This window comes from Clupea harengus, chromosome 23 (assembly GCF_900700415.2).
Source record: "Clupea harengus chromosome 23, Ch_v2.0.2, whole genome shotgun sequence".
Classification (NCBI taxonomy): Eukaryota; Metazoa; Chordata; class Actinopteri; order Clupeiformes; family Clupeidae; genus Clupea; species Clupea harengus.
The window spans coordinates 3666325-3691639 of NC_045174.1; the positions used below are offsets into that span (position 1 = coordinate 3666325).

Genomic DNA, 25315 nt, shown 5'->3' on the forward strand with positions numbered 1-25315 from the left:
GGTGTCCTCAGAAGGGAAAGACAGAAACAGTTGAGTATCATCGGCATAGCAATGATAGGAAAAACCATGCGAGCGGATGATAGGGCCCAGCGAAGTGGTGTAAATGGCAAAGAGAAGTGGTCCCATCACCGAGCCTTGGGGCACCCCTGTGGTAAGGTGGTGAGGTACAGACAGCTGACCTTGCCATGACACCTTGAACGAGCGCCCAGTGAGGTACGATTCAAACCAGGAGTGCGCCTTGCCAGAAATGCCCATACTTGACAGTATGGACAGAAGGATGCGGTGGTTGACTGTATCAAACGCAGCTGATAAATCAAGCAGGACGAGAGCTGAGGATTGAGCTGCTGCTCTAGCTGTTTTCAAGGCCTCTGTCACAGACAACAGGGCTGTTTCGGTGGAGTGACCACTTTTGAATCCAGACTGGATTGGATCGAGGAGATTGTTCCTTGATAGGAACTCTGTGACCTGTTTGGATTCATTCACAAGCTCCCCCTGTGTAGTTCTGGGGTTATTCTGCACCTTTCGGATGATCACCGATACCGCACAAGGGGATATCTTGCATGGAGCCCCAGACCTAGAGTGATTGACAGTTGTTTGGTGTTGCTTCCATTTACGAATAATCGCACCAATAGTTGTCTGCTTCTCACCAAGCTGCTTGCCGATGGTTTTGTAACCCATTCCAGCCTTGTGCAGGTCTACAATCTTATCTCTGACGTCTTTGGTCAACTCTTTGGTCTTGCCCATGGTGGTGAGGTTGAAGGTGTGAAGTATGATTCTTTGGACAGGTTTCTTTTATACACGTCACCAGTTGAGATCAGGTGTACCTTGTTAGGCCTAATGAGGACTAATCTGTGTGCCTCTTGGGCACATAACTGGTCATTGGGAGCCAGAATTCTGGCTGTTTGCTTGGGGGTTCAAATACTTTTTTTCTGCATCAAATACAGATTAAGTCATAAATGTTATAAAATGCAGTTTTCTGGATTTGTTTGTTGATATTCTATTTCTCACTGTTAAAATACACCTACCATTACAATTATAGATCACACATTTCTTTGCAAGTGGCCAAACTTGCGAAATCGGCAGGGGTTCAAATACTTATTTTCCCCACTGTATACTGTTATCTGCCAAAATGATAGAAGACATTTCTCAAAAATATTTATTTCTGTAATGATTTGTTGCCATTTTGTGGCTTCTGCTGAGAAGAAATAGTTCTTCATGCAGCAATGTACTACTTGCTAACTTCAATTCCAAACAGCTCTATAATAGTGATAGATAATGGAGCTTTCTAAACAGCTCTATAATAGTGAGATAATGGAGCTTTCTAAACAGCTCTATAATAGTGATAGATAATGGAGCTTTCTAAACAGCTCTATAATAGTGATAGATAATGAAGAATAGATCACAGGTAAAGGTGGCGTCAAACAATCCTTTAATATTATTTTAAAAACCATTGATCCACTGAATCAAAATGCTTTGTGTTATTTTGGTAAAGATAACACACAAACACACTTCCTCTCTGTGTGAGTACACAGAGAGATCCTGTCCTGGCCTCTCACAGCCAAACCAACCGTCCCAAAGCTCTACCTGGACTTGATGTCCACCAGCTAATTCACATCAAATCTTTTTTTCCCCCTCTCTCCCACAGTAGCAGTCATAAATATGCATGTCCATCCATGGGGCAAATAGTTGATATTTTCCAGTATAGACCGTAACATTAAAGATAAAATTAGAACACAATTGTAACTTCAGAGAGACAAATAAGAGGTAATCTCATGCTGCACAGTTACTAGCATATAACTCAACACATCAGACACGAATAGAGCTGAGAATCATGTAGAGAGAGACTGCAGATGAGAGCTGAAGAGTTAGGGACCGTCACAGAGGTGTGTGGGGGAGGATCTCAAACAGGGTTGGACCATCACAGAGGTGGGGGGGGGGGGATCTCAAACAGGGTTGGACCATCACAGAGGTGGGGGGGGGGGGGGATCTCAAACAGGGTTGGACCATCACAGAGGTGGGGGGGTGATCTCAAACAGGGTTGGACCATCACACTTTTGTCCAATGATATATGTCTGCCAAGCCCCCCCCCCCCCAACCCAATCATAGTAAACATGTGTGTATGCGTGTGTATTGTTTCTCCAGGTGCTCGCTGGGACACCCAGACGGGTGTGATCTGCGACGCGCGACTGAAGGAGCTGACCCCGTCCATGCCCGTCATCTTCATCAAGGCCATCCCCGTGGACAGGAAGGAGACAAAGAACCTCTACGACTGCCCCGTCTACATGACTCGCAATCGAGGACCCACCTACATCTGGACCTTCAACCTGAAAACCAAAGATAAGCCGGCTAAGTGGGTGCTGGCGGCCGTCTGCCTGCTCCTCAACGCCTGAGCGCCTCAGAGTAGGCCAGCAGTGAGGCGCCCTCTAGTGTTAAAACATTAAAATGACATGTTAGGAACTAACAAGGAGTTGGCTGTCCTGGTCCTTTACTGTGCACTTTATGAATTTCAAAGCATTACACATTTTTAGATCATTTATCTAAAAACGGTTTGTGTATATTTGTTCGGTCATTTACAGGACACACATTCTAACAGTAATCAGTGTTAAATGCACCGTGGTGTTTGTCCTACAGAAAACTTTCCACAAAAAGTGTATTCACATTCATGTCCATTAGGTGGCAGCGCTGGTACAATTACACTGATTTGTTTACCTTCAGTAATCAAGAGCCCAGACTAGCCATGCTCTCAGCTTGTAAATGCTGTGAAATAAATCTCACTCAGACCAGCAGACAGGCTGCTGACAGGAAACATGACTGCTGGCATCCGACCCAGTGGCTTTCAGGCAAACCTATATCTCTAGACGTCAGATCTAACAGGTACTCCTCAACCTACTATATCTCTAGGCGTCTTCCCAGTGCACTGGGGGCTCAGATCTGACAGGTACCCCTGTTCCATCGGCACGTTTGGCCGGGCTGTGCTCAGCTCATTTGCATTCCAAGTTGACTGGTGCCAAAGAGCAGAGCAGGAGATCTAGGGGGTGGAGTTGGATCTTGAGCCAAGTCTTCCTACTGCATTTTGATAGGGTCCAAAATGAGTTGGTTCGACCAATCCTACATGGCATCTGTATTTTTGTATGTCAAGAGACCTATGTAGCAGACCTGGTTAAAAAGTATAATCTGGAAAGTTTAAACTAGATAAGGATAGTAAATGGCAAACGCCTCATCATCCTCTACCACAGTTTGTGGGTTTAAGCAGACATTGAATTAACCAAATAAATGTATTCCTTCATTGTGGCAAATGGTTAAATAACATTGTTATCTGGAGAACTAGCGAGCTAGCCCACATGAAGAAACGGCTCACATTCATGTAAGCAAAGATTCAGGCTAAGAAATAACGGAATTAATTCAAACCAAGCAACCTTTTTATCTTGGACTTTAAAAGGATGTACTAGGCTGGAAACAGATTGGTTTCTTTTTCAACTGAACCAAATGTTTACTTTACACGTCACACAGAAGCTACCCAAAATGATGGAGAGCAACTGGTGTATAAACAGGAAACTTATGTTCTGCATGGAGTTGCATTAAGTTCTTTGCCTCCAGTTCGTCAAGTGAACATCTGAACTGAAGTACGGAAATGGAAATGCAAATCCAGGCTGTGCTTGACGACGAGCTAAACTGAGATACTGTTTTTCCATACGAATGGCATTGTGTAAGTTAGGGGTGGATGAAAAGACTAGAAGAATGACACAAATACACACAAAACACCCAATATGTCTCTTCATTTCATGTACTCCTTTCTGCCTGCCCTTTTCTGCTTTAAAATGATAAGGATTATCCTAAAAAAAAAAAAGATTTTCATCCCCCATTTCACTATTACCTTCCAATACAAATAACAATTTCCCGTAAACCACGGGTTTCTTCATCGCTTCTTTAAAGTGCTTGCCTGCATGCAGAGCTAGATGAATGGTTCAGATGCTTGACTGAAGACAAAGTATGCTTTGTGATGGGACTGAAAATAGACCTCTCTGAAAAAAGAAACACTTCACACATCCTCATTTACATTCCAAACAACTCTTTTCCTGCTCAGCAACATTTTTCTTGTGATCGCCCCGTCTACACACATCTTCCCGTAAGCCTACTATGACAGTAATTCCTTACACCACTTAAGGCGGTTAAGAGTTTGGTCTTATCTCCAATTACATAAGTTTACCAATGAGACTACATCTCCAAAGAGTAACGTGAGAACGTTCCCTTCGGGGACTGTAGGGAGTGCCCTCTACACAAAACAGGTGTCGCTCAGCACCGTGACTGCTGAAGAGGAACTGGCTCGAACAAATGACAGGAAATGAAGTCTGGGTTTGGTAGTAAAAACATTATTCCTCATTTACGGTATCAATCACATAAAAAAAAAAAAGGTCAATCAAATAGTAACGCTGTGTACTTTACACTTTACATTATATAACACTGCCCTCCAGTGGACACGTTTTTATTTTTTGTTTTACCTTTTAAGCAAGGGCAAACACATTCCTACTACTGTGTTAAAAACCTTTAACTTCACCTTTGGCCAGTGTTTTAGTTATGATTGTACATATTCCTTCAGCAAGCATCCACTAATGAGCCAGGTTGATTCAGCTGAGGAAATGAATCAAGTTTTGTTAGCAGGTAGCACTAAAAGTGAACAGCTGCTGGTGTCTACTGGCCAATGCTCCAGGATCCCACTAGCCTTCGGGTTCAGCTGAGGGAGTGCCTGTGGGTATGTGGGGGAGCTGAGCTGAGCTGAGCTGTCTGGGACAGGGCAGTCAGTGTGGGGAGCGCAGGCCTCCTACTGTGGTCAGCAGTGCTGACTAGGCCTGCCACTGATGCACGCTGGGACCAACGTAGTGAGTCGGCACATTTCAGCGCCGGCCACAGTCTGGTTTTACTGTTTTCCTGAACCTTCCACACTTATCATAGCATGTGTGTGTGTGTGTGTGTGTGTGTGTGTGTGTTGGAGGGGGTGGATAGGGGAGGCAGTGTGTGCAAGTAAATACGCTTGTACAAACAGGGTGATGCGTCAGATTTCGGAGAAATTACGAGGTTCAGGCTCAGTGACGCACCTGACATTGACAGAAGGATGCTTGGGCCCATGAGCTCCTTTTAGAAGAAGTTCTTGATGAGAGGGGTGACCAGCTTCACCCATAGCTTCACGGAGCGATTGGGCTGCTCGAAGGTGTCACCCGAGACCTCAGTGGATCTCTTGTACAACATCTCCTGCTCCTGCGAACACAAAGCACAATGGAAAACATTCCTTCAGAAACTACAAGAATCAATGGCATGCTGGCCCCAGTGCTGAATGAGAGGCTTTTTATGAGGAAGTCATGGACCAGGCACCGGCATAACAGTGCTGCCACGCTGCCACTACAAACACTACGCCTGATACCAATGTACACAACTCTGGGCAGATCAAAGCCAGACACATACCGATGGCTTCAATTCACATGGTGAATGACTTTGTAAGATTTTTGTCAGACAAAGAACAAAGCAGCCTCAGTGTGAGATGACTCGCTTAGCACTTCTCGTCAAGAACACTGTGGGAGGCATTCAGCAGCATGTGAGGCCAATTATAGACAGACAATAAGGAACAGTTATAAAAGTTGCAAGTCATACCTTACTGGTAATCGGCCAAGCAATGATTGTCAGCGTACCATAATATAACTAACGGCGAACATATTTCATGACCAGAAGTCGGTCCATAAAAGTTGATTACAGTTTACAAAGTATTACATCTAAGCAAACGGCTCCGAAAATGATAAAAATCATAGCCTATCTATTATTCTCCACTCTTGCCTGTTCAACCTACCTGTTGAAGTTGTGCCTGGAGTTCCTCGTTCTCCGTCACGATGGCGATCTGCGCCTCAAGGTCCCGGTGAACAGAGCGGTAGCCAAAGTTTGGTGAGCCGATAAGTGTGAGGCAGGGCCGGTCACTGCCGTGCAGGTAATACCACAGCCCTGCCGAGACAGGAGAAGTAACGATTGAAGGTGAGGCCAAGAAGGACTAGAACCAAGAGGTTTGGGAAGGAAGGAAGTATCGTTTGATACTGTGACTTCGACAAATAAAAAAGCTAGTTGGCGTCAATTGTACCGTAACTTTTTTTTGTTGAAATTGAGGACATTAGTTACTAACTGTGACCGGAGCATTGTGGTAAGCTAGCGTGTTCCTATGGCTCCACATGGCTCAGTCACTTTCCTTCTGAAGACAGTCTAAAAGGGATCCTACAGTAGAGCTTAGAGTGAGTTGGATGGGGCCGTGGAGCCTGAGGAGTGAGACCTGAGTGTCCCTCACAACACAAAGGGCTTTGTTGGCGGCACCCACCCTGGGCTCCATCGCCATGAGTGGGTACAGAGCTCCACCCCACCCAGCCCAGCCCAGCCCAGCCTGCTCTCCTGGCACAAGCAGATTAGCTTCCCATGCCAAGCCCCCCCCCCCTGCAACAAAGCCTTATTCAAAGCTTACTGGAACTACTGTTTAACCATGCCAAAGCTGACATGTATTGTTAAGAACAAAGTCAAGAGTGTGCACTATGATGGGCTGGGCCCTGGGACAGTCTGACCTGGAACAGTGTTTGGTGTTTATTATCAGGAAGCACGGTGCACGTGTCTGTCCGTCACTACAATGAATAAATGAGAGGTTTTGGAAGAGCCTCCGTGTGTGTGTGTGGTGTGTGTGGGGTGTGTGTGTGTGTGTGTGTGTGTGTGTGTGTGTGTGTGTGTGTGAGAGAACACACTTCCCTGTTTAATATGAGAAGGGCCTTCCGCTGGAACTGTGGCTATGCTCTTCATGATGCCAGTCAGTATCAGGTAAGGACAGCTGGGAAAACACCCAAAAAGCACCTGAGACAAGCGCGGGTGCCCTGGAGCCAGACTGGAGCTGACTGAGCGAGGTGAGCACTCCGACTGGACTAGTTTACCATCATCCACTCCTGCCCGCTCACCCATTAGAGAAAACCGCTGATGACTCATAAGCTTTGTCGTCTTATTCTCTTTCCATTGCACCCTTTCTTCATTTTCCTTCCCTTTCTCCACCTCTCGCTCTCCCTCCCTTCCTTCTCTCTCTCTCTTTCTTTCACCCTGCATCTCACACACACACACAAACACTCTCTCTCTCTCTCTCTCTCTGCCTTGGCTGTGGGTCAGTGTCAGAGGTGCTCTAATGTTCATTGATTGAGTGCACGTTGGGCAGACTCTACCTCTGCCATCCTCTCTCTCTCTCTCTCTCTCTCTCTCTCTCTCCCTCTCTCTCTCCCTCTCTCTCTCCCTCCCTCCCTCTCTCTCTCCCTCCCTCTCTCTCTCCCTCTCTCTCTCTCTCCCTCTCTCCCTCTCTGTTTCTCCGTCTCCCTCTCTCTCCTGGCTGCTCCTGGCTTTACTAGAAATGACGGCATGACAAGCCCTTATCTAATCAGCACCGCATCTCGACAAGAGTGTGGAATTCAATTCCGTGCACTGCGTCCACATTTGTGCAGAGCGTGTGCGTGCTTGTTTCCACTTGTGTGTGTGTGTGAGTGTGAGTGTGTGTGTGTGTCTGTGTGTGTGTTTGTGTCCATCTGTGGTCTTGTTGTTTGCCTCTCTCAGGGTCAAAGCCGTCCATTGTCCAAATGACTCTTTGCTTAAGCATATTACTCAAGTCACTTCCCTGACTATAATGGCATACATTTCCCAGTCGTGCTTTTAATTACAAAAGGCTTGAGAAAAGCCCTAGAGAGCCTGGCTTCAGCTGATCCCTGGGTGGATGTTTTGGGAAGTGTGATCCCATTACTGATGCAGCAGTGGCCATGGACTGAGCACAGGCCCAAGGAATTTAACCCAGGCATATTTCTGGTTTGCAGAGAAAACATCGCGAGTGAGTGTGTGACTGTGCTGACCATCGGTCAGAGGGGAGAGAGTGACTCAAAGACGCTCAATCGGGAGGCAAGCGAGCAGCCACGCTTACCGGCAGGCCTGAGAGACACCACCCCCTCCCCTTTCCCTCCCACACACACACACACACACACACACACACACACACACACACACACACACACACACACACACACACTGGAAACACTCCTTTCCCAGAACCGTCCGCAGACAGGCGAGAGGTTGAAATCTACTTAGATGCCGTGCTTGGTCAAACAAAGCCTTTGTGATGTGGCCAGGTAAACATTCCCACTGCAAACCCAGACCGCTTTAAGACCCCTAAATCCCAGAGTGCAGGGATGCCCTCTCTACACTCGGCTCATGCTGAAAAACAGCCGCTCTCACTGTTTACGTTGGAGCCCTGCAAAAACAATAACGGAAAAGAGAGTCAGGCTGTGTGTGAGGATGGGAACTCGTTCCTCCAGCCTGTCCAACACCAACAGAGGGGGGATGGGTCTGGTGCTGTGGTGGCTGGGAGGTCAGAAGAGGGTCGGGGGGGTGACTCACCCTTGGCGTGGAAGGTCCATTCGGCCCGGTGGTACTCGTGCAGGTGCACGCGCCTTTGCTGGCCCAGCTGGCACACCTTGCTGTAGAACTGCCGCGCCAGGTGGATGTAGGCGCCCGGAATGGCGCCCGCCACGCCCTTGGCGCCGAAGAAGCCGTTAACCTCGGGCGAGGCCATGAGGATGCGGTAGTCGGCCGCGGCGCCCAGCACCAACCCCATGTAGGCGCGGGTCAGGTTGAAGTAGCCCGACGTCAGGTAGACGGTGGAGTCGTCGCCCGCCTCCGTCAGCAGCCGCTCCGTCACCTGCTCGTCCAGGTGGATGCCCAGCGGCTTCATCTGCACCAGCGGGAACACCCAGGTGTCGGGGGCGGGGGCCGGGTCTGACTCCGAGCCCGAGGCCTCCGTCTCCGCCTCCTCCAGCACACGCTCCGCCTCCAGCAGCCGTTGCCGGGTGCACGCCGTGGTCACCACCTCCATTATGTGTCGCCGTGCCAACGTTGAGAAGTCTTTGCGATTACCTTAAGGAGAGATGGCCTTGTTATTAACACTGACGATTAACATCAATTAAATATATCTTACAAAGCCTTCATATACAATTCCTTGTCGTTGACATTTTTGCAAAAATTCTTAATTTTAGAAAAAAAAGCTCCTGCTGGAATAGGGCCATGTAGCTGGCTTGATATGGCAGTCTGTTATCAGAGCCGATGTGTGGGTGGAGATGAGACGATAAGATTCATGGGTAATTTGTCTGTGCAGGGTATAGCAGAGTGTGTGGATAACATCAGTAAAAGTGCAAAGTGTGTGTGTGTGTGTGTGTGTGTGTGTGTGTGTGTGTATGTGTGTGTATCGCGTCATGGTCATGTATTTTCATTTGCATGTATTTGTGTATGTAAACCACAGATTAACATGGAAAATATCGTCAGAGGTTAGACGTCTAGGTGTGTGTGTGGAGGGGTTAGTCTTTGCATGGATGACTGTGTGTGTGTGTGTGTGTGTGTGTGTGTGTGCACATGAGTGTGAGAGAGAGAGAGAGAGAGAGAGAGAATAAAGAGAGAGAAAGAGAGAAAGAGAAAGAAAGAGAGAGTTTGGGTGTGTATGCGAGATGCAGGGTGAGCGAGAGACATAGAAAGAGAAAGAGAGAGAGAGAGAGAGAGAAAGAGAGAAAGAGAGAGAGTTTGTGTGTTTGAGATGCAGGGTGAGCGAGAGACATAGAAAGAGAAAGAGAGAGAGAGAGAGAGAGAGAGTTTGTGTGTTTGAGATGCAGGGTGAGCGAGAGACATAGAAAGAGAGAGAGAGAGAGAGAAAGAGAGAAAGAGAGAGAGTTTGTGTGTTTGAGATGCAGGGTGAGCGAGTGTTGAAGGGGGGCTGCAGTCGGCCACTGATAGTTGCTGGCGCCTCTGGCTGACATAATGTGACCCAGTGAGTCATAGCCAGCAGCTAAATGATGCAGCAGCATCAGGACAACAAGCCAAACATCCCTTAATGCACTGACCTCAGAACAGCTGGCCCGCCCGTCCACACAGAGCTGCGTGGAAAGGCTGGGCGTCAATCTACTGACCCGAGTTCACATTTTGTTGCACATTTCAGAAACCCACAAAAGATGAATTTGAAGAGTGTTTTTGAACCGCCGGCCCAGATGAGTTGACAGGGGCTTTCCCATCACCACAGTGACTGCCTCTCCTCTCTTCCTCTTCTCCGCATCCCTCTTTTCGCTTCCCCTCTTCCCCCTCCCCCTCTCCCACTTCCAGACACATCCAGTTAAGAGGAGTGTAGCAGTTTAGCAATATTTCCAGACAGAGAGAGGGGTCAGATTACTGGAGCTTCAGAAACACAGACAGAGAGAGAGAGACACACACACACACACACAGAGAGAGAGAAAGAGAGAGACACAGACAGAGAGAGCGAGAGACAGAGACACTTGCGCATTCAGCAAATTATTTTCAATGAGCCTGTGTTCATTTTTCCTGGAAGGTGAGCTCTCAATCAGTTCATTCAGCTGCTAATTTGCATCCATTCATGACTTCCACACAAACACAAACGGACACGCAAGCGGGAGAGACACTGGCGGAGAGCGGAGCGCGCCACCTCAGGCATCTCATTCAGGCGAGCCGGGTAGATTTCCCGGTACGCTGCGATCCACTCTTCCCCTCCTCAGTGGCTCTCCTCCTCTCCATCTCCATGTGTCAGCCCATCTCTCCTCTGTAACCTGAGTAACCGTGGCCCAAAAATCCCCTTTCCCATCATCCCGTCGGCCAGATCATTTACCACCAGCACTGTGACATCACGCCTCTATTTCTGGAGCGCCGCTCTGGAGCACTGATGTCACTGACGCCCCTAACACACACACACACACACACACACACACACACACACACAAACATGAGCGCACACACCCGTCCCTCCAGGCTCCGCCAGTCTCCGTCTTGGCGCTTGGGTTACGGACATCAGCTTGCAGACCATCATCACTCACAGACACACACTGAGTGGTTGCCTGGTCTACACACACACACACACACACACACACACACACACACACACACACACAAACAGCAGGACCAGTGTATGTGTGTGTGTGCCCCTCTACACTGAATGCACACCTAACTACTACAGATGCCCTCAACACCCTGAGACTTTCCACTTCTTCCCAGCAACACACCATCATCCTCACACCTGCATTAATGGTCATATGTACTGAGTGCGATCAGTGATGCTGAGAGTTGTGTGTGTGTGTGTGTGTGTGTGTGTGTGTGTGTGTGTGTGTGTGTGTGTGTGTGTGTGTGTGTGTGTGTGTGTGCACGCATGCATCTGCCTATGGTGAGTTAAGCATGCCAGTCACCTTTGTAGGGATGCACCATCCCGTCCAGCATATGCACGCTGTCGTCAGGCTGCAGCTGCAGGGACACATCGCCCACAGCACCCACCAGGTCGGCAAAGAAGTCGGCCACCTCAGGGCAGTTCTCCAGCAGCACGTAGCGGTCCTGCCGGTTGGTGAAGTACGAGTCACTCAGGTTTGCTCTGTGGACACACACACACACACATATATATATACATTATCTGACAAAACAATGACCAAATAAAGCAATACATACAAGTTCCTGTATCTTTGGGCATTGCACATTGTACGTATATATTGCTACAATTCAAGTGAAGGGGACCTGCAGCAGTGTGGGATTGTGGGTATTTGGTGGTCCAGTATGATTTATTTATTTAGTTATTTTATAAATAATTGCATTATAAAATATATTATATAAATATAAATATTTTTGTTTCTATTTTACATATGAGGGGTGGGTTAGAGAGAAAGAGGAATAAGGGGAAATTATGCTTTTGCCCCACCAAAATATTCATCCACTTTAAAACATAGATCAGTAAAATATACTTTAGGTCAATTGATATTTGTTAATGTATTCAAATAGATCTTAAAATTAGTGAGGCATTTTTTTTCTGAGTTTGTTTCTAAGTTGCAAAACAACAATTGGGTGTTTAATTATTTGCGTGTGAGGTTCATCTCATTAGCTCGCCTCCTCCACTACACTTAGTAGAGTAGGTTTCATGTGGGACAGAGGACGTCTCGGCCCACAGGAACTCTACAGCACCCCACAATTTCCCCATGTAAATCTGTGGTCAGATATGGAACTGCAGAGAGCCCTAATAGATGTATTTCTGCCCCAACTCTTCTAAGCCTTCTACAATCTAGGTATTGTAGAACAGGCCAGTGGATACACAGTGTGCTCGTAAGGTTACTATTACAAGGGTAAGTAGAGCAATGAAAAAAACTATGTTGATGGTGGCAATTGTTTTACATTATGTGTAAATAGGCTAGCACAGAATATGTAGATGCATCATGAGCCGGGTAGAATTAATGCATGACAGTGTGATGGGGATGGGTAAGTGTAGGCAGAGGGGTTCTGCAAATAGAGCAGATAGAGAGACTACAGCAGCATCCCACAGCGGAGACAGTCTAGACTAGAAGCTGGGTAGCATGTACAAAGAGTGCATGTGCAAGAGTCCAAGCACAGAGCCTTGGGGAACTCCATGACTTACTCTGGACTTACAAACTGATGACGGTCAGAAAGGTAACACCTAAACCAGGATAGGGCACAGCCTTTGATACCAACATGATGTCCGAGTCTCTGTAGCAAAGTAAGATAATCTATAATACCAGAAGCAGCCCTATCAGATGCGATTAATAGGTCATCCAGAACATCGACTAAGGCCGTCTCAGTGCCGTGATGGGCTCTAGTGAGTCAGTGTCAGGGCGAGTCTTTTCTGTTTTCGTATTCTCTTTTTCAGTGGTGCAATACTGTCAAGGGTTGAGCAAAGCACACTTGTGACACCATCTGTTAGTAGGTTGATATGACGTGGGGATGTACGTGGGTCACCTTCAGTGCCTGGAGTAAGAGCTGAGGCAAGTGCGTCTGGAAATACTGACATGAATTGTGTTGCAGTCTTGTCAGATAAACTGTAGAAGTGGTTTAATTCTGATGTTGCAGAGTGTTCAGACTGCATGTTGATGTAATTAGGTGATAGTTTTTTTTAGGTAGAACTATTGAGTGGTCAATGTCTACGCCATATGTTATTACAAAGTCAATGATGTTGTTGCAGCAATGAGTTGGCGTGTTTACTTGTTGGGAAAAAGCCAATAAAGTCTATTGATGATTGAAATGCGATTGTAAGGCTATTGTTTCTATTGTCCATGTGGATATTAAACTCTCCCACTATCAGGATTTTATCTGAGTTTATAACCTGGGTGGGTAGCAAGTCCGAGAACTTTGATAAAAAAAAATGTGTAGCGGCCAGGGGGTCTTCATAGTGTCACAAGAGTAACTAGATGGGTGGTTTTCCAGTTTGGGTGTATAAGATTAAGTACGAGAAATTTTAATTTGGGGAAATACCTAGGTTGGCATGGAAAATTGTTGCTACTCCACTTCCACGTCCTGTACTTTGGGCATATGGCAGTTAACATGACTTGGAGGGGTAGACTCATTCAAGGTTAGGTATTCGTCTGGTTTTAGCCATGTTTCAGTTAGAAACAACCTCAATTTGGTTGTCTGTTATCAACTCATTTACAAGTGTAGCTTTTTATGTGAAGGATCTTGTATTATTAAGACCCAACTTTTGGTTTGTACTGGTGGGGTTTGCTTAAAAGTATAGCTTTTAACTTCATCAGATTTTCCTGTCTGATACCACAATCAGTGTGATTTACAGTATCTTGGGCTGTGCTGCTGCGTGTTGGTGTTTGATGATTTCATTGTCAATGATTGATAGAAGGTCACACCTGTGTTTGGGTTTCATACTCATTTGGTGTACAACTGGGGAACTAGCCTGGGTGTACTGGTAGTAAAAAAACGACAACAGGGGCAGACCAGATCAGGGCCTGCTGAGAGCTCTCTAAAGGCCTAAAAATCATTAACATGAAGGTTCCAGCTCTAGTGTCTGCGTGTAGCTCGGAGGATGAGGAGGATGCTCTAGTGTCCGTGTGTAGCTCGGAGGATGAGGAAGAGGAGGATGAGGATGATGCTCTAGTGTCCGTGTGTAGCTCGGAGGATGAGGAGGATGAGGAGGATGCTCTAGTGCAGACCTGGGCAAAGTGCGGCCCAAGGGCAATTTGCGGCCCGTTGGCTGTCCCTGTGCGGCCCGCGGAGGTCAATTGTAAATTAGGAATCAAACGTAAATACCTGTATTTATTATACGGTTCTTCAGAATGTTCCAAAAAGTTCCGTTGATTTGAATGGGCCATCCCAACGTTTGCAGTTTCTTTATATTCACTGCTGCGAAAAATGTATGACTGCTGTCATTGGCAACGGGTTTTGTGTGTTCTAATTCACATCTTTCATATCATTTCGCAACGCAAGTAGTCCGGTCATTTAACGTAACTGAAAGTCATTGAAACTTGAAGTCAGAAGGTGGGTTGCTTCGCATTTGCGTGAAGAACTAAACGGCAACAAAATCATTAAAAAGAGGTATTTTGGAGAAATGTCTTCTATTGTTTTGGCAAGTAGGCTAACCGTATGTTTGCGGGATATTTTTTTATTTCCGTAGGCCTACATTCGTGCGTGTAGGCGTGCCTGCGACCATTTGCGCTGATAAAAATGTATATTACTATTCATTTGTATACTTATACTATTGCATTACAAGCTTGCTCTCGTGTGTGTGTGTGTGCCATGTGTATTGGTCGTCTGGGAACACCTTTAATACTGCAAAAACATGCTCATTTTCAAAATCGTTTTGGTGAATGTTGATTACATCTTGATTAAATAATGTTGGCGTTTTTACTATGCCTGCACCACATTTTTTTGATAGCCTAAATGCAACATCTACTCTTACCTGTAGCAGTTAATCAAAACCATACAATTTAATGTTTTTTTATAAAGAGATACAACTTATATTGAGCAGAATTGAGTTCAGCCTATTGGTCCGGCCCTCCACAACACTCCCACTATCTCATGTGGCCCCTTGGGGAAATTAATTGCCCACCCCTGCTCTAGTGTCTGCATGTAGCTCGGAGGATGAGGAGGATGAGGACGATGCTCTAGTGTCCGTGTGTAGCTCGGAGGACGAGGAGGATGAGGAGGATGCTCTAGTGTCCGTGTGTAGCTCGGAGGATGAGGAGGATGAGGAGGATGAAGAGGATGAAGAGGATGCTCTAGTGTCCGTGTGTAGCTCGGAGGATGAGGAGGATGAGGATGAGGAGGCTTCTTACAACTGTGTTGAAAACGTAACTGCTGGCGCAATGCATTTTATGAGACGACACATTTGTATGTGCAGCACGTTGCAAAACATTTGATTAAACTTGGTCGCCCCACCTATTACTCGGGTCACGAGCTGCTTCTGGTTGCAGGGCATACAAAAGGCAGGTATGCCCACTGGACATCGAATCCTTGTCTCTGGAAAGACTTTCTAAACAGACCACTGTAACCTTTCAAAAGTTAACATTTAAAGTTCTGACAACCACTGCAGTACAGTGCACAGGAACAGTTTGGAGGAAATGCATTACAGAATGACCTGCTACAGTCTTGGCCGCTCTTTGTTTGCGTAGGACATGACAAAGGGTCTGTGTTTGGTACAATACAAATTGAAGCCTCTTCCATCCCAAACAGACTTCTCTCAAGAAACTAATGGCACTTAGATCCTATGTTGACTCTGGTCATGGCACTAGATTAAGTAGCATCTATCAAGATATGACCACATATCAAGGAGGCTCTACAGATCGTTTGGACCAGTTCAAACTATGAATGAATTAAAAATGTTAAAACTGAATCATGTAGCAGTAACAGCATCTAAAAGCTTCTTTTCTAGATAGCAACCGTTCGTCCAACCAGCGAGAAACCGGGTGGGAAACTTAAGAGTGACAAATACACTCACTGCGACACGTTCAGAATCCAAATTGCACAATTTTAGGTTTGCCATTGCCTAAATTCCATTACTCACGCTAAGCTCTCTAATCAAACTCATATCTAAGCAAATGTGTTGGGAAAATAGATTGAAATCACATGCAGTCTCGGAAAAACATTTTCTGACCCCATTTTACACAATGAGAAAATTTGCCATTGCCTAAAACCCATTAGTAATGCTTACTGTCATTTGTCTCAGCATTACCCAATGGTGTTGCCAAATAGGCTGCATTAACAGCCTTATCCTATTTGTTAACTTGGGCAGCCACTTGTACAAACACACACACACACACACACACACACAGAAACACACAGAAACACACAGACACACACAGACACACACACAGACACACAGACACCTCCTTATACATTGTCTTTTGTTCTTCAGCTGTTTGTTCAGTCCAGTCATAACAACGCACCGTACAGAACATCTCAAATATGCACAGCATGTGTACGTGCACGCTGTTGTTATGGTACTTTTGTGCAGACTATCAGCGACGCCTGGTATGGACATGGTCTCGTCACATGCATGGGCATGTCTCCACGTGCTTGTACGTGTGTGTGTGACGGGAGCAATGTCACAAGGCCTCCGCAAGCCTATGTGGACCTGTAGAGACTATAGTCGTGTCGTGAAACATGAATGAACATATGCTCAACGGATAAATGTATGTATGATTATGTTGATGAAAAGGTATGTATGTGTACGTGTGAGTGTGTGTATGGATTTAGGGCAAAGAAACGCTATTCCTCTAACAGTGGTACTGGTTTTGGGGTCCAACACAGCACAGCACGAGTGCCCTGTGTGCCCTATGTGTGCCCTGTGTGTGCCCTGTGTTTGTGCCGTGTGTGTGTGTGTCTGTGTGTGTCTGTGTGTGTCTGTGTGTGTCTGTGTGTGTCTGTGTGTGTCTGTGTGTGTCTGTGTGTGTCTGTGTGTGTCTGTGTGTGTCTGTGTGTGTCTGTGTGTGTCTGTGTGTGTCTGTGTGTGTGTGCCCTGTGTGGAGCAGCATACCCGCTAATGATGAGGCTGTCATCAAACAGGTAGGCCTTGATGTGCTGGACCCCGATGGTCTCATTGAAGCGCTCGGGCACCAGCAGCCTGAGCAGCCCCCGCAGGTCGGGTGTGTGGTAGAGGGACACGCGCACCTGGGCCGGGAACCGCTGCAGCAGGGGCAGCAGCATAGTCCGCGAGTTATTCTTACCTAAACACACACACACACACACACACGCAACAGAATTATTAATACGGGGACGTCATAGCCATGACCATTCATATCAACAAAGCCACCAAAAGCACGTGTACACACACTCACACACACACACACACACACACACACACACACACACACACACACACACACTCACACACACCAGAATTATTCATACGGGGAGGTCATAGCCATGACCATAGATATCAACAAAGCCACCAAAAGCACGCACACATAATTTTCAACATCCTGATAAAAGAAGAATTCTCATATTACAGTGTGTATGGGAACACTAACAATAGTGTGTTCCCAGTCTCTCATTTCTCTCTCTTTCGTTCGCACTCTCATTTGCGCTCTCACACTCACACTCACACTCACACTCACACTCACACTCACACACACACTCACACACACACACACACACACACACACACACACACACACACACACACACACACACACACACGGTGGTTGGTAAACCACACCATGTGATGGTATTTACTTCCTTTTTATTTGGAATAAGATCAGAACACACACACAACAGACAGTGTGTTCAACTGAAGTACAACTGAAGTACTTGAACATACAAGCACCAACTCCCATGAATGGGATGACTAAGTCAACTGAAGTACTTGAACATACAAGCACCAACTCCCATGAATGGGATGACTAAGTCAACTGTCAGCACCATTCCTACAACTTACCTACAAAATGATTAGACAGACACAACTAGGTACACACACACACACACACACACACTGAGGAAAATGTTTCCTCTAGCGATAGAGGCAAAGATAACCATGAAGTCAAGCCATCTAAGTATTCCCCATTACCCCAACAGTGGCCAGTGCTGTATTGTGGTGATAATGTGACCCCTTCTCAATCACACACGCATTCCGTCAAGGGGCCCACTGACCTCTAGGACCCTGTGTGTAGTCAAGGGCCCCACTGACCCCGTGTGTAGTCAAGGGGCCCACTGACCTCTAGAACCCCTAGTCAAGGGCCCACTGACCCACTGACCTCTAGATGACCTCTAGAGTCCCGTGTGTAGTCAAGGGGCCCACTGAGCTCTAGATGACCTCTAGAGCCCCGTGTGTAGTCAAGGGGCCCACTGACCTTTAGAGCCGCGTGTGTAGTCAAGGGCCCCACTGACCCCGTGTGTATTCAAGGGGCCCACTGACCTCTAGAACCCCTAGTCAAGGGCCCACTGACCCACTGACCTCTAGAATCCCGTGTGTAGTCAAGGGGCCCACTGACCTCTAGATGACCTCTAGAACCCCGTGTGTAGTCAAGGGGCCCACTGACCTCTAGAGCCGCGTGTGTAGTCAAGCAGTATGGACACTTTGAGGTCGGGGCTGCTGCCTTGGTCCTGGGAGCGTTCAAGGGCCTCTTCCATGCAGTCCACCTGAGGGCGAGAGAGGGAACCAAAGACTTGGTTAGAGTCAGAGAGAGAGAGAGAGAGAGAGAGACTTTTTCAAACTAGACCCTACAGCCTCTCTCTACCCACTTCTGCTCCATTTGCATGTTCACGTGGAGGGTCCGCCACATTAAGTGCCATCCCAAACCCATTGGCAGGAAGTAGAAGTGGGTCATAAAACCCTCCAACACACATATATATATATATATATATATATATATATGATTTCTTTCCTCTTAACACCTTTCTTTATATTTTCCAGGGTTTTTCATTTTTTTTTTACTTTCATTATTTCAGTGAAAATGACTGACGTCAATTACATGGAGGGCATCCCAAAGTCTGCCACTCCATCACACCTGTCCTTATAGAGGGTACGATTTGGAATAGGCCGAGAGAGAGAGAGAGAGAGAGAGAGAGAGAGAGAGAGAGAGAGAGAGAGAGCTCACCAGGTCCTGCTCCAGGGGTCCTGTGCCAAGATACAGAGATGCCATCACAACTCGACTCTTAGCTGTTTTGATCCGTGCCTGCGAGAAAGTAAAATGATACACACGATGTAACTAAAGATTAAACACTGACTCTAAACCATTACCAGAGTAAAAAAAAACATTTCAAGTAAAAAAGAAAAACATGAAACAAAGTTCCCATGAAAACCAACAAGTGTTCATTAATTCAGTTTGCAGATGCCTTCATAACTGTAGTACCGGTTAACATTTAATTAGTATAATATTTCCTGGGTATTACCCAAAAACGTTAATGATGTCAGCATCCTGCTCAACCAGTCCTCCAGGAACACAATTCAAGAACTTCATGTTTTATACATTAGAGGAAGTATTTTTATCATCATTTCTTAGTGCTGGGGTTGACACACAATCACACAAGCTGGTTTTATCGGTCATTAAGAGAGGGAAGTCAGCAGGCCTTGAGCTAGAACACTTTCCACTTGACCAAAGCCATACCCGTATGGCCAGGACATGAGGGCTCTTCAGGTTGGCCAATTAGAGACTTCCCTGCAGGAGGAAGAATGTGGCCATGGCCTCCTCTTTCTTTCACTCCCTTCCGGAGACACAGACACAGACACTGTGTGTGTGTGTGTGTGTGTGTGTGTGTGTGTGTGTGTGTGTGTGTGTGTGTGTGTGGTGTGTGTGTGTGTGGTGTGTGTGTGTGTGTGTGTGTGTGTGTGTGTGTTAGGGGAGGGGTATTTACCAGAACAGTTTTCATGTTGCAGGTGTCAGATAACAGCCCAAATTCCAGCACAATACTGTCACTATTGCTTGCGTTCTCTCACCTCCAGGTCAACTCTGGCACAAACACACACCCTTCTCAACCTTCACACCCACTACACAATGACTGTACTTTTGAGGCAAAGAAATGCATCCTCCTTTCAACAAGGAGCTATAACCCTTTTATTTTTTATTTATTTTAAAGCTGTCATGTTGAATATAGCTAAAGGGTCCTGATTCAGTCCTGACTATTTATCTGCAAGTTTAGGACTCTTAAAGAGTCAACTGTGGAACCATGTACCTATAGTAAGACCATTGCCTGAAAAACGCTGACGGCCGTGCCCATCGCTTTACACCATTATAACTTCCCTTTACACATACGTAGGCAAGACTTTTAGAATATCTAATTCCATTCAGTCATTAGGTCTCCTTTCTTCACCTCTCACTTTAGAGTGTCTCCTTTCTTCACCTCTCACTTTAGATTGTCTCCTTTCTTCACCTCTCACTTTAGAGTGTCCCCTGCTTCCGGCTGCCTACTCCTACCTAACAATCAAGTCCAAAGTTCTACTACACATAGCCTGCAATGCATCACACACACATTCAGATAGCTAACATAACTATCCATTTTTCTGCTAAAATGATCACCATCATCCGCTCATTCTAATAATAGCAACCCTGTGTGTACCATAAGATCCTCAATAAGTTGTATGACAAGTATGACAAGGAAATGAGATGATCATACTAAGTAATAAGTGGACTGTTCTCCAAGATCCCCTCACGTTAGGGTAGTACATTCCGTAGTCCCGGAAGTACATCCTCCTCGGACAGCTCTCAAGGGGACACCCCATCCACTGCACCCCACACCTTCACATTCTCGCCCTTCTTACCCGGGGCCATTCCAGTATTCCAGTAGAGCGCACGCACACAGACACACGCTCACTCACACAATTACCCCAGGGGCAAGATAACAAGGAAGAACTTAACTAGAATCAACGTGAGAACAAAGCCATTCATGCAGAGCAAGACAAGAAGCCCTGCTACTCTTCCCATGTTGGCAGTGCCAAGAAATCTTGTCATGTGCCCAGAAATCTTGTCATGTGCTCCTATATTTCTATGAATCCAAACAATGAGGCAGATAAAGACATATGACGCACTAAGCTCGTCCACATGACAACAGAGTGTTGTGCTTTTTCAAAAAGATTTTTTTTAAGTGAAGTGAAATTAGCTTAAAGTTGCTAATATCTACGGTCACTTTAAAACAAACAAACCCAGAAAAGGCTTTGGCCGCTGATGTTTCAGCAGACACCGATGATGCCTCTGACAATCAAAAATAGATTTTCTATTCATTGCCACCGAAGACATGGCGGAGGCTTTGGAGGGCAAAGCTCAACCTGAAGCTTCGTGGAGGATTAAAGGTGATGGGATAAAGTTGGGGCCGTATCGTCATAGTTTTCAAAAAGCTCAGTTTACACCTGTCCACGCGATGACGTTAGGGTTGCATTTTCTAGTCTACACTCCCCTCGGCCCCAAAAACACTGTTGTCGTGCAGATACAACCAAAAAGCAACAAAACCTTTTGCAAAAACTCTGTTTTCACTGTTGTCCGAGTTTCCATGGGATTTTACACACACACACACACACACACAGATTTGAGGACACACCTTCATGACCTGGTAGAACTCCTCGGGGGAGTGCAGGATGTGCACGCTGGCACCGGGCACCCTGAAAGCAGGCACGTCGTCGGCCATCCAGCGGAAGCGCGAGTGCAGACCCTCGACCCCCGCGGAGCTGGGGGGGCGTGAAGGGGGCACAGGGACTAGCTCAGCCTCTGCCAGCAGGGGGGCCAGTAACAGCAGTGATGAACTGAGACAGAGAGAGGGGGGAAGGGGGGAGAGAGAAAGGAAAGAAGGTCCAAAAACTATTTCTGCACATTTCACAGTGGAAAAAAGACAAGTTAAAGAATGTGTATGATATATAAATATTACTTAAAAACACTGGCCATGTGACAGCAGTTGCATGAAACTGAAGAACTACTGCCAAAACCCATACAGGATTTCTATTGTTACTATAGGAGCCCCAACAACCTGGAAAGAAACATCTTTTCTGAGAATTCCTGAAGAAAAAAGTACTAGCATAACCAGTACACACACCATTGTATTTTGAACAACAGGCAGGTGGACTCCATACACTTAGCAAGGCACACATTTAACAGTGCAACAAGTCCAAAACATAAGCTGCATCAGTTCACTTAGAGAAACTGTGAAAGCTAAAAACTAAGAAAGCAGTGTGAGGTACCACAATGATCAGAACAATTGTTCATCCAGCATTGCTGAATATTTTATGTAGACTACATCCTTCAAGGGGAACCACGGAATGTACTACAGGAAATGACCAAAATATTCATATGCTCTATGCAAATCATACTTTACTTCTACAGAAACTGAAAGGTTATGAGAAGGAAAGTATAAAGGCTCTAGCTGAGAAAAGCATTTCAAAGTGACTAATGCTTGCAAAAAGCGCCTTCTGCATGTGGAAACACGGGCTTCTCATCCTCTTTTGAATGACTAACAGGGCATTACAGGAACCTCTTGCAAAAGCCTGATTTCAGTCAAGAAGCCAAGAGACGCTATCCGATGCTTCCCAGTCAGCGGCACAGGCCTGAGCTCTTTCAGCAATCCCCTTGCAACACATGATTGACAAACATCTGCATGGAGCAGCCAGAGCCCTGAGCTGAATGACTGCACCGGAAGGAAGCAACCAAGCTCCACCGCAACCGCATACATCCTCCACGGTTTAGCAAACACTAACAGGAATGGCGTTTCAAAATGTTTCAGGAATGGCAAAGTTTTAGAGTGTTTTATAAAAAAATAAATGATATGGTATGGAAACAAATTAGGTGGAAATTAATAATTGATATTCTGACCCAGTTAAGGGACAGAAGGGTAGGTGCCTGGAGTCTAGATAGCATTTCTATACAGTACTGCAGTGGACTTCATAAACAACAACAAAAAAGGCCTAGTGGATTACAGCTTGCAAAGTGTATCGTGCTCTACAATCAGATGGTCCACACATCATTCATACGAGTAATTACCTAATAGCGAACCAAAATATGAAATGAACACACATGCTTATGGTGAATGCAAATCACTTTTTGCCTGATCTTGCCTCTTTACTGTTAAACTGAACTGTATGCATTACATCGAACAAGGCTGTTAAAGTCACACACAGTAAACATGCAAAAACAATACAATAACAAAAGTGTTTCGGCCAAAATACGTTTTCCAATACATATTAATCATAACAAATGATGTAACTGATGCAATGCTTAGGCCCTCTATATGGCCTAGGCATATATGAAAAAACAAAACAAATGTGGCAGCCACAGCAATTGGTAAATATGAATGGCACTGTTTAATGTTTCTAGCATTGTCCAATGTGGAAACTTGTGTACTGTTTGCAGTTGTGATGCAAATGGGGTTATCTGGAAGTGCAAGACAGAAAACTTTTCTAGTAGTTTGGCAGAGTTGGATTGGACATTAGAGTAATTGACATGTTACAATTACGTCCAACGGGAACAAACGGTGTCTTTCTCCAATGACTGAAAGGTCACTCATGACACCTCATGTGACATATAAGGGAACTAGGAACCAAGTTCAAGAGACCTTCTAATGGCACATTTTTTGCTAAAGATCTGTATGATAAATTGCGTTCAGTTTTCAGTTTCAGTTAGACTATCCTGTTTAGACCACGCAAAGTTGAGTTCGTTTCATTGTATCGAGCCGTACAAAGGCATGTCACGGTAACCTGCTCTGAAGGATGCAGATGGCAATCATCAGCAGCAACACCCTACCTCCCTTAGTTTAGCAAGTTTGTATAACCTTTGGTTAGCCAGCTAACGTTAGTCAGTTACCGTGCTATCAATTTCAGTGTAAAGTATAAAACCATTTCTGAAGTAACAATCTTCGACAACATGATGAATAAAGACAGTTGGTACGTTCAAAATAGAAAGTGTGTAAAATAAGACATTAAGCATGTGCATGCACATTCTTACACAACCAGCTATTTAGCTAGCTAGCCAACTGTCCGGTAACTAGCTGGGTAGATAGCTATCTAGCAAATATGCAGATCGTTTATATAAGAGCTGCTGTTTTTCACCATTTCTGAATGTCCATAACATTTACCCTCTTCTGCGGTCATGTGTGCGGAAAAACCTATCCGAAATCCTGGTGAAAACCCCTGAAAGAGCCGGCGTGTACACAGAGTACACAAGTCTTCTCCATGACATGGGGGCCGCCATGTTTGTTCGAGAGATCCAATCATTGTAACTTTACACCATAGACATAGGAATATGTCTTCCTATGTCAATGCTTTCAACATGTCAAAGGTAACAGAGTTTCAGATGCAGATGCATTTTTTTATTTGCAGATGCACAATTATATAATATTGTTTGGGAGAATAAATGGGACTCCGATTATTGTATATATTAATTAATAACCAGAAATATCTTACCCTTGGCATGACCTCCCACAATCACACTTTTTAAAGTCACCTCTAAATGCACAGTGAAACCAGAGAGTAGGTAGTTAGTCTATAATTGTATTGAATCTATTGTATTTGTAGAGCCTTTCATAAACGTATGTGGTTTATGCAATAATCTATGATAATAATGGCCTCGACATTTGCATAAAACCCATGTATGTAGACTACTATCCTATAGCCAACCACATTTGCTCAATGCTTTACTTGCTTAATAGTTTATTTGTTGACAATTTAGACTAGAGGACCCAGACATGTGAACAAATACTTTAAAAAGCACTTAAACAGGGAAACAATTGTGTGTGAAATCATACTGACGTTGAGGAACATCATTATTGATAATGATATACATATATATAATACATAATGTAATATATATACATCAGTATTAGTCCCGCCATTTTATTTAGTTATTTTTTTTTACAACAAACTGTACCTTTAATAGCCTATTTCGAAGGTGAGATGCTGTGCTCTTTTTGCCCCTTGGAGGGCGTAACAAACTGTCAGGGGATCGATGGCCGTAAAAACGACGGCAGCAAGACATGCAGGAGATAAAATAAATTGAAATAAGCTTGTGTAAGATTAAACGAAGTGTTTGATTGCTGATTCACTGCACCATTGAAATTGGCTGCACCTTTTCTATCATAATTTCAGTCCATCCCCGGATCAAGGTTACAGTATTTCATTCATGAATAGCTTATACAGACTATAGTTGTTTGTCACCTATGTATGATGTGTTTATTAATTTAATGTAGCCGCATGTTTGCATTGCAACTGTTTGCTTACAGAATGTTATTTTGTAATTCCGGCCTTTCTTTTCTTTCTCTGTGCAAGGACGGAACTTTAACTTTTTCACCTTGCACCAGCGAACAGAGGGGGGAGGGGAGGACGTCTGAGAATACCAGGAATCGTAAAAAAAAGGTCATACTGCTTATTTATTGGCAATCTGCCCAAAGCAGAGCTAGTGAGAGAAAGTCTGTGTGTATGAGTGTGTATGTGTATATGTGTGTGTGTGTGTGTGTGTGTGTGTGTGTGTGTGTGTGTGTGTGCGTGCGCGCGCTCTCGCGCTTTACTGGAAGCTGGAGGAGGAGCCATTTACAAATATCAGCA

The 25315-nt window shown here is 45.4% G+C and overlaps 2 protein-coding genes across 2 annotated transcripts in view; one reads left to right on the forward strand and one right to left on the reverse strand.

Moving 5' to 3' along the window:
* LOC105908585 (dynein axonemal heavy chain 17) overlaps positions 1-2448 on the forward strand; it is a 38015-nt gene extending 35567 nt beyond the window's left edge. Inside the window, exon 80 of the mRNA XM_042703140.1 lies at positions 2143-2448. Coding sequence (XP_042559074.1) covers positions 2143-2390 — 248 coding nt within the window. The 3' untranslated portion in view covers positions 2391-2448. The remainder of the gene's footprint in view (positions 1-2142) is intronic.
* Positions 1413-24001, reverse strand: LOC105908602 (CDP-diacylglycerol--glycerol-3-phosphate 3-phosphatidyltransferase, mitochondrial). The gene is made up of 10 exons (XM_012837145.2): positions 23851-24001; positions 21331-21532; positions 18897-18974; positions 18339-18438; positions 16838-17027; positions 11271-11449; positions 8437-8952; positions 5837-5985; positions 5094-5253; positions 1413-2324 (listed from the first exon to the last, which is right to left on the reverse strand). The coding sequence occupies exons 1-9, from the start codon at positions 23964-23966 to the stop codon at positions 5134-5136; spliced, it is 1650 nt and encodes a 549-aa protein (XP_012692599.1). The 5' UTR covers positions 23967-24001; the 3' UTR covers positions 1413-2324; positions 5094-5133.
* Between the last annotated feature and the right edge of the window lie 1314 nt (positions 24002-25315).

Coding starts and splice junctions, on each gene's coding strand:
- LOC105908602 (XM_012837145.2), bottom strand. CDS start 23,966: ATGGCGGCCCCCATGTCATGGAGAAGACTTGTGTACTCTGTGTACACG. Junction 18,975..21,330: donor AGTTCTACCAGGTCATGAAG/GTGTGTCCTCAA, acceptor ACTTTCTCGCAG/GCACGGATCAAAACAGCTAA. Junction 8,953..11,270: donor GATGGTGCATCCCTACAAAG/GTGACTGGCATG, acceptor TCTCTCCTTAAG/GTAATCGCAAAGACTTCTCA.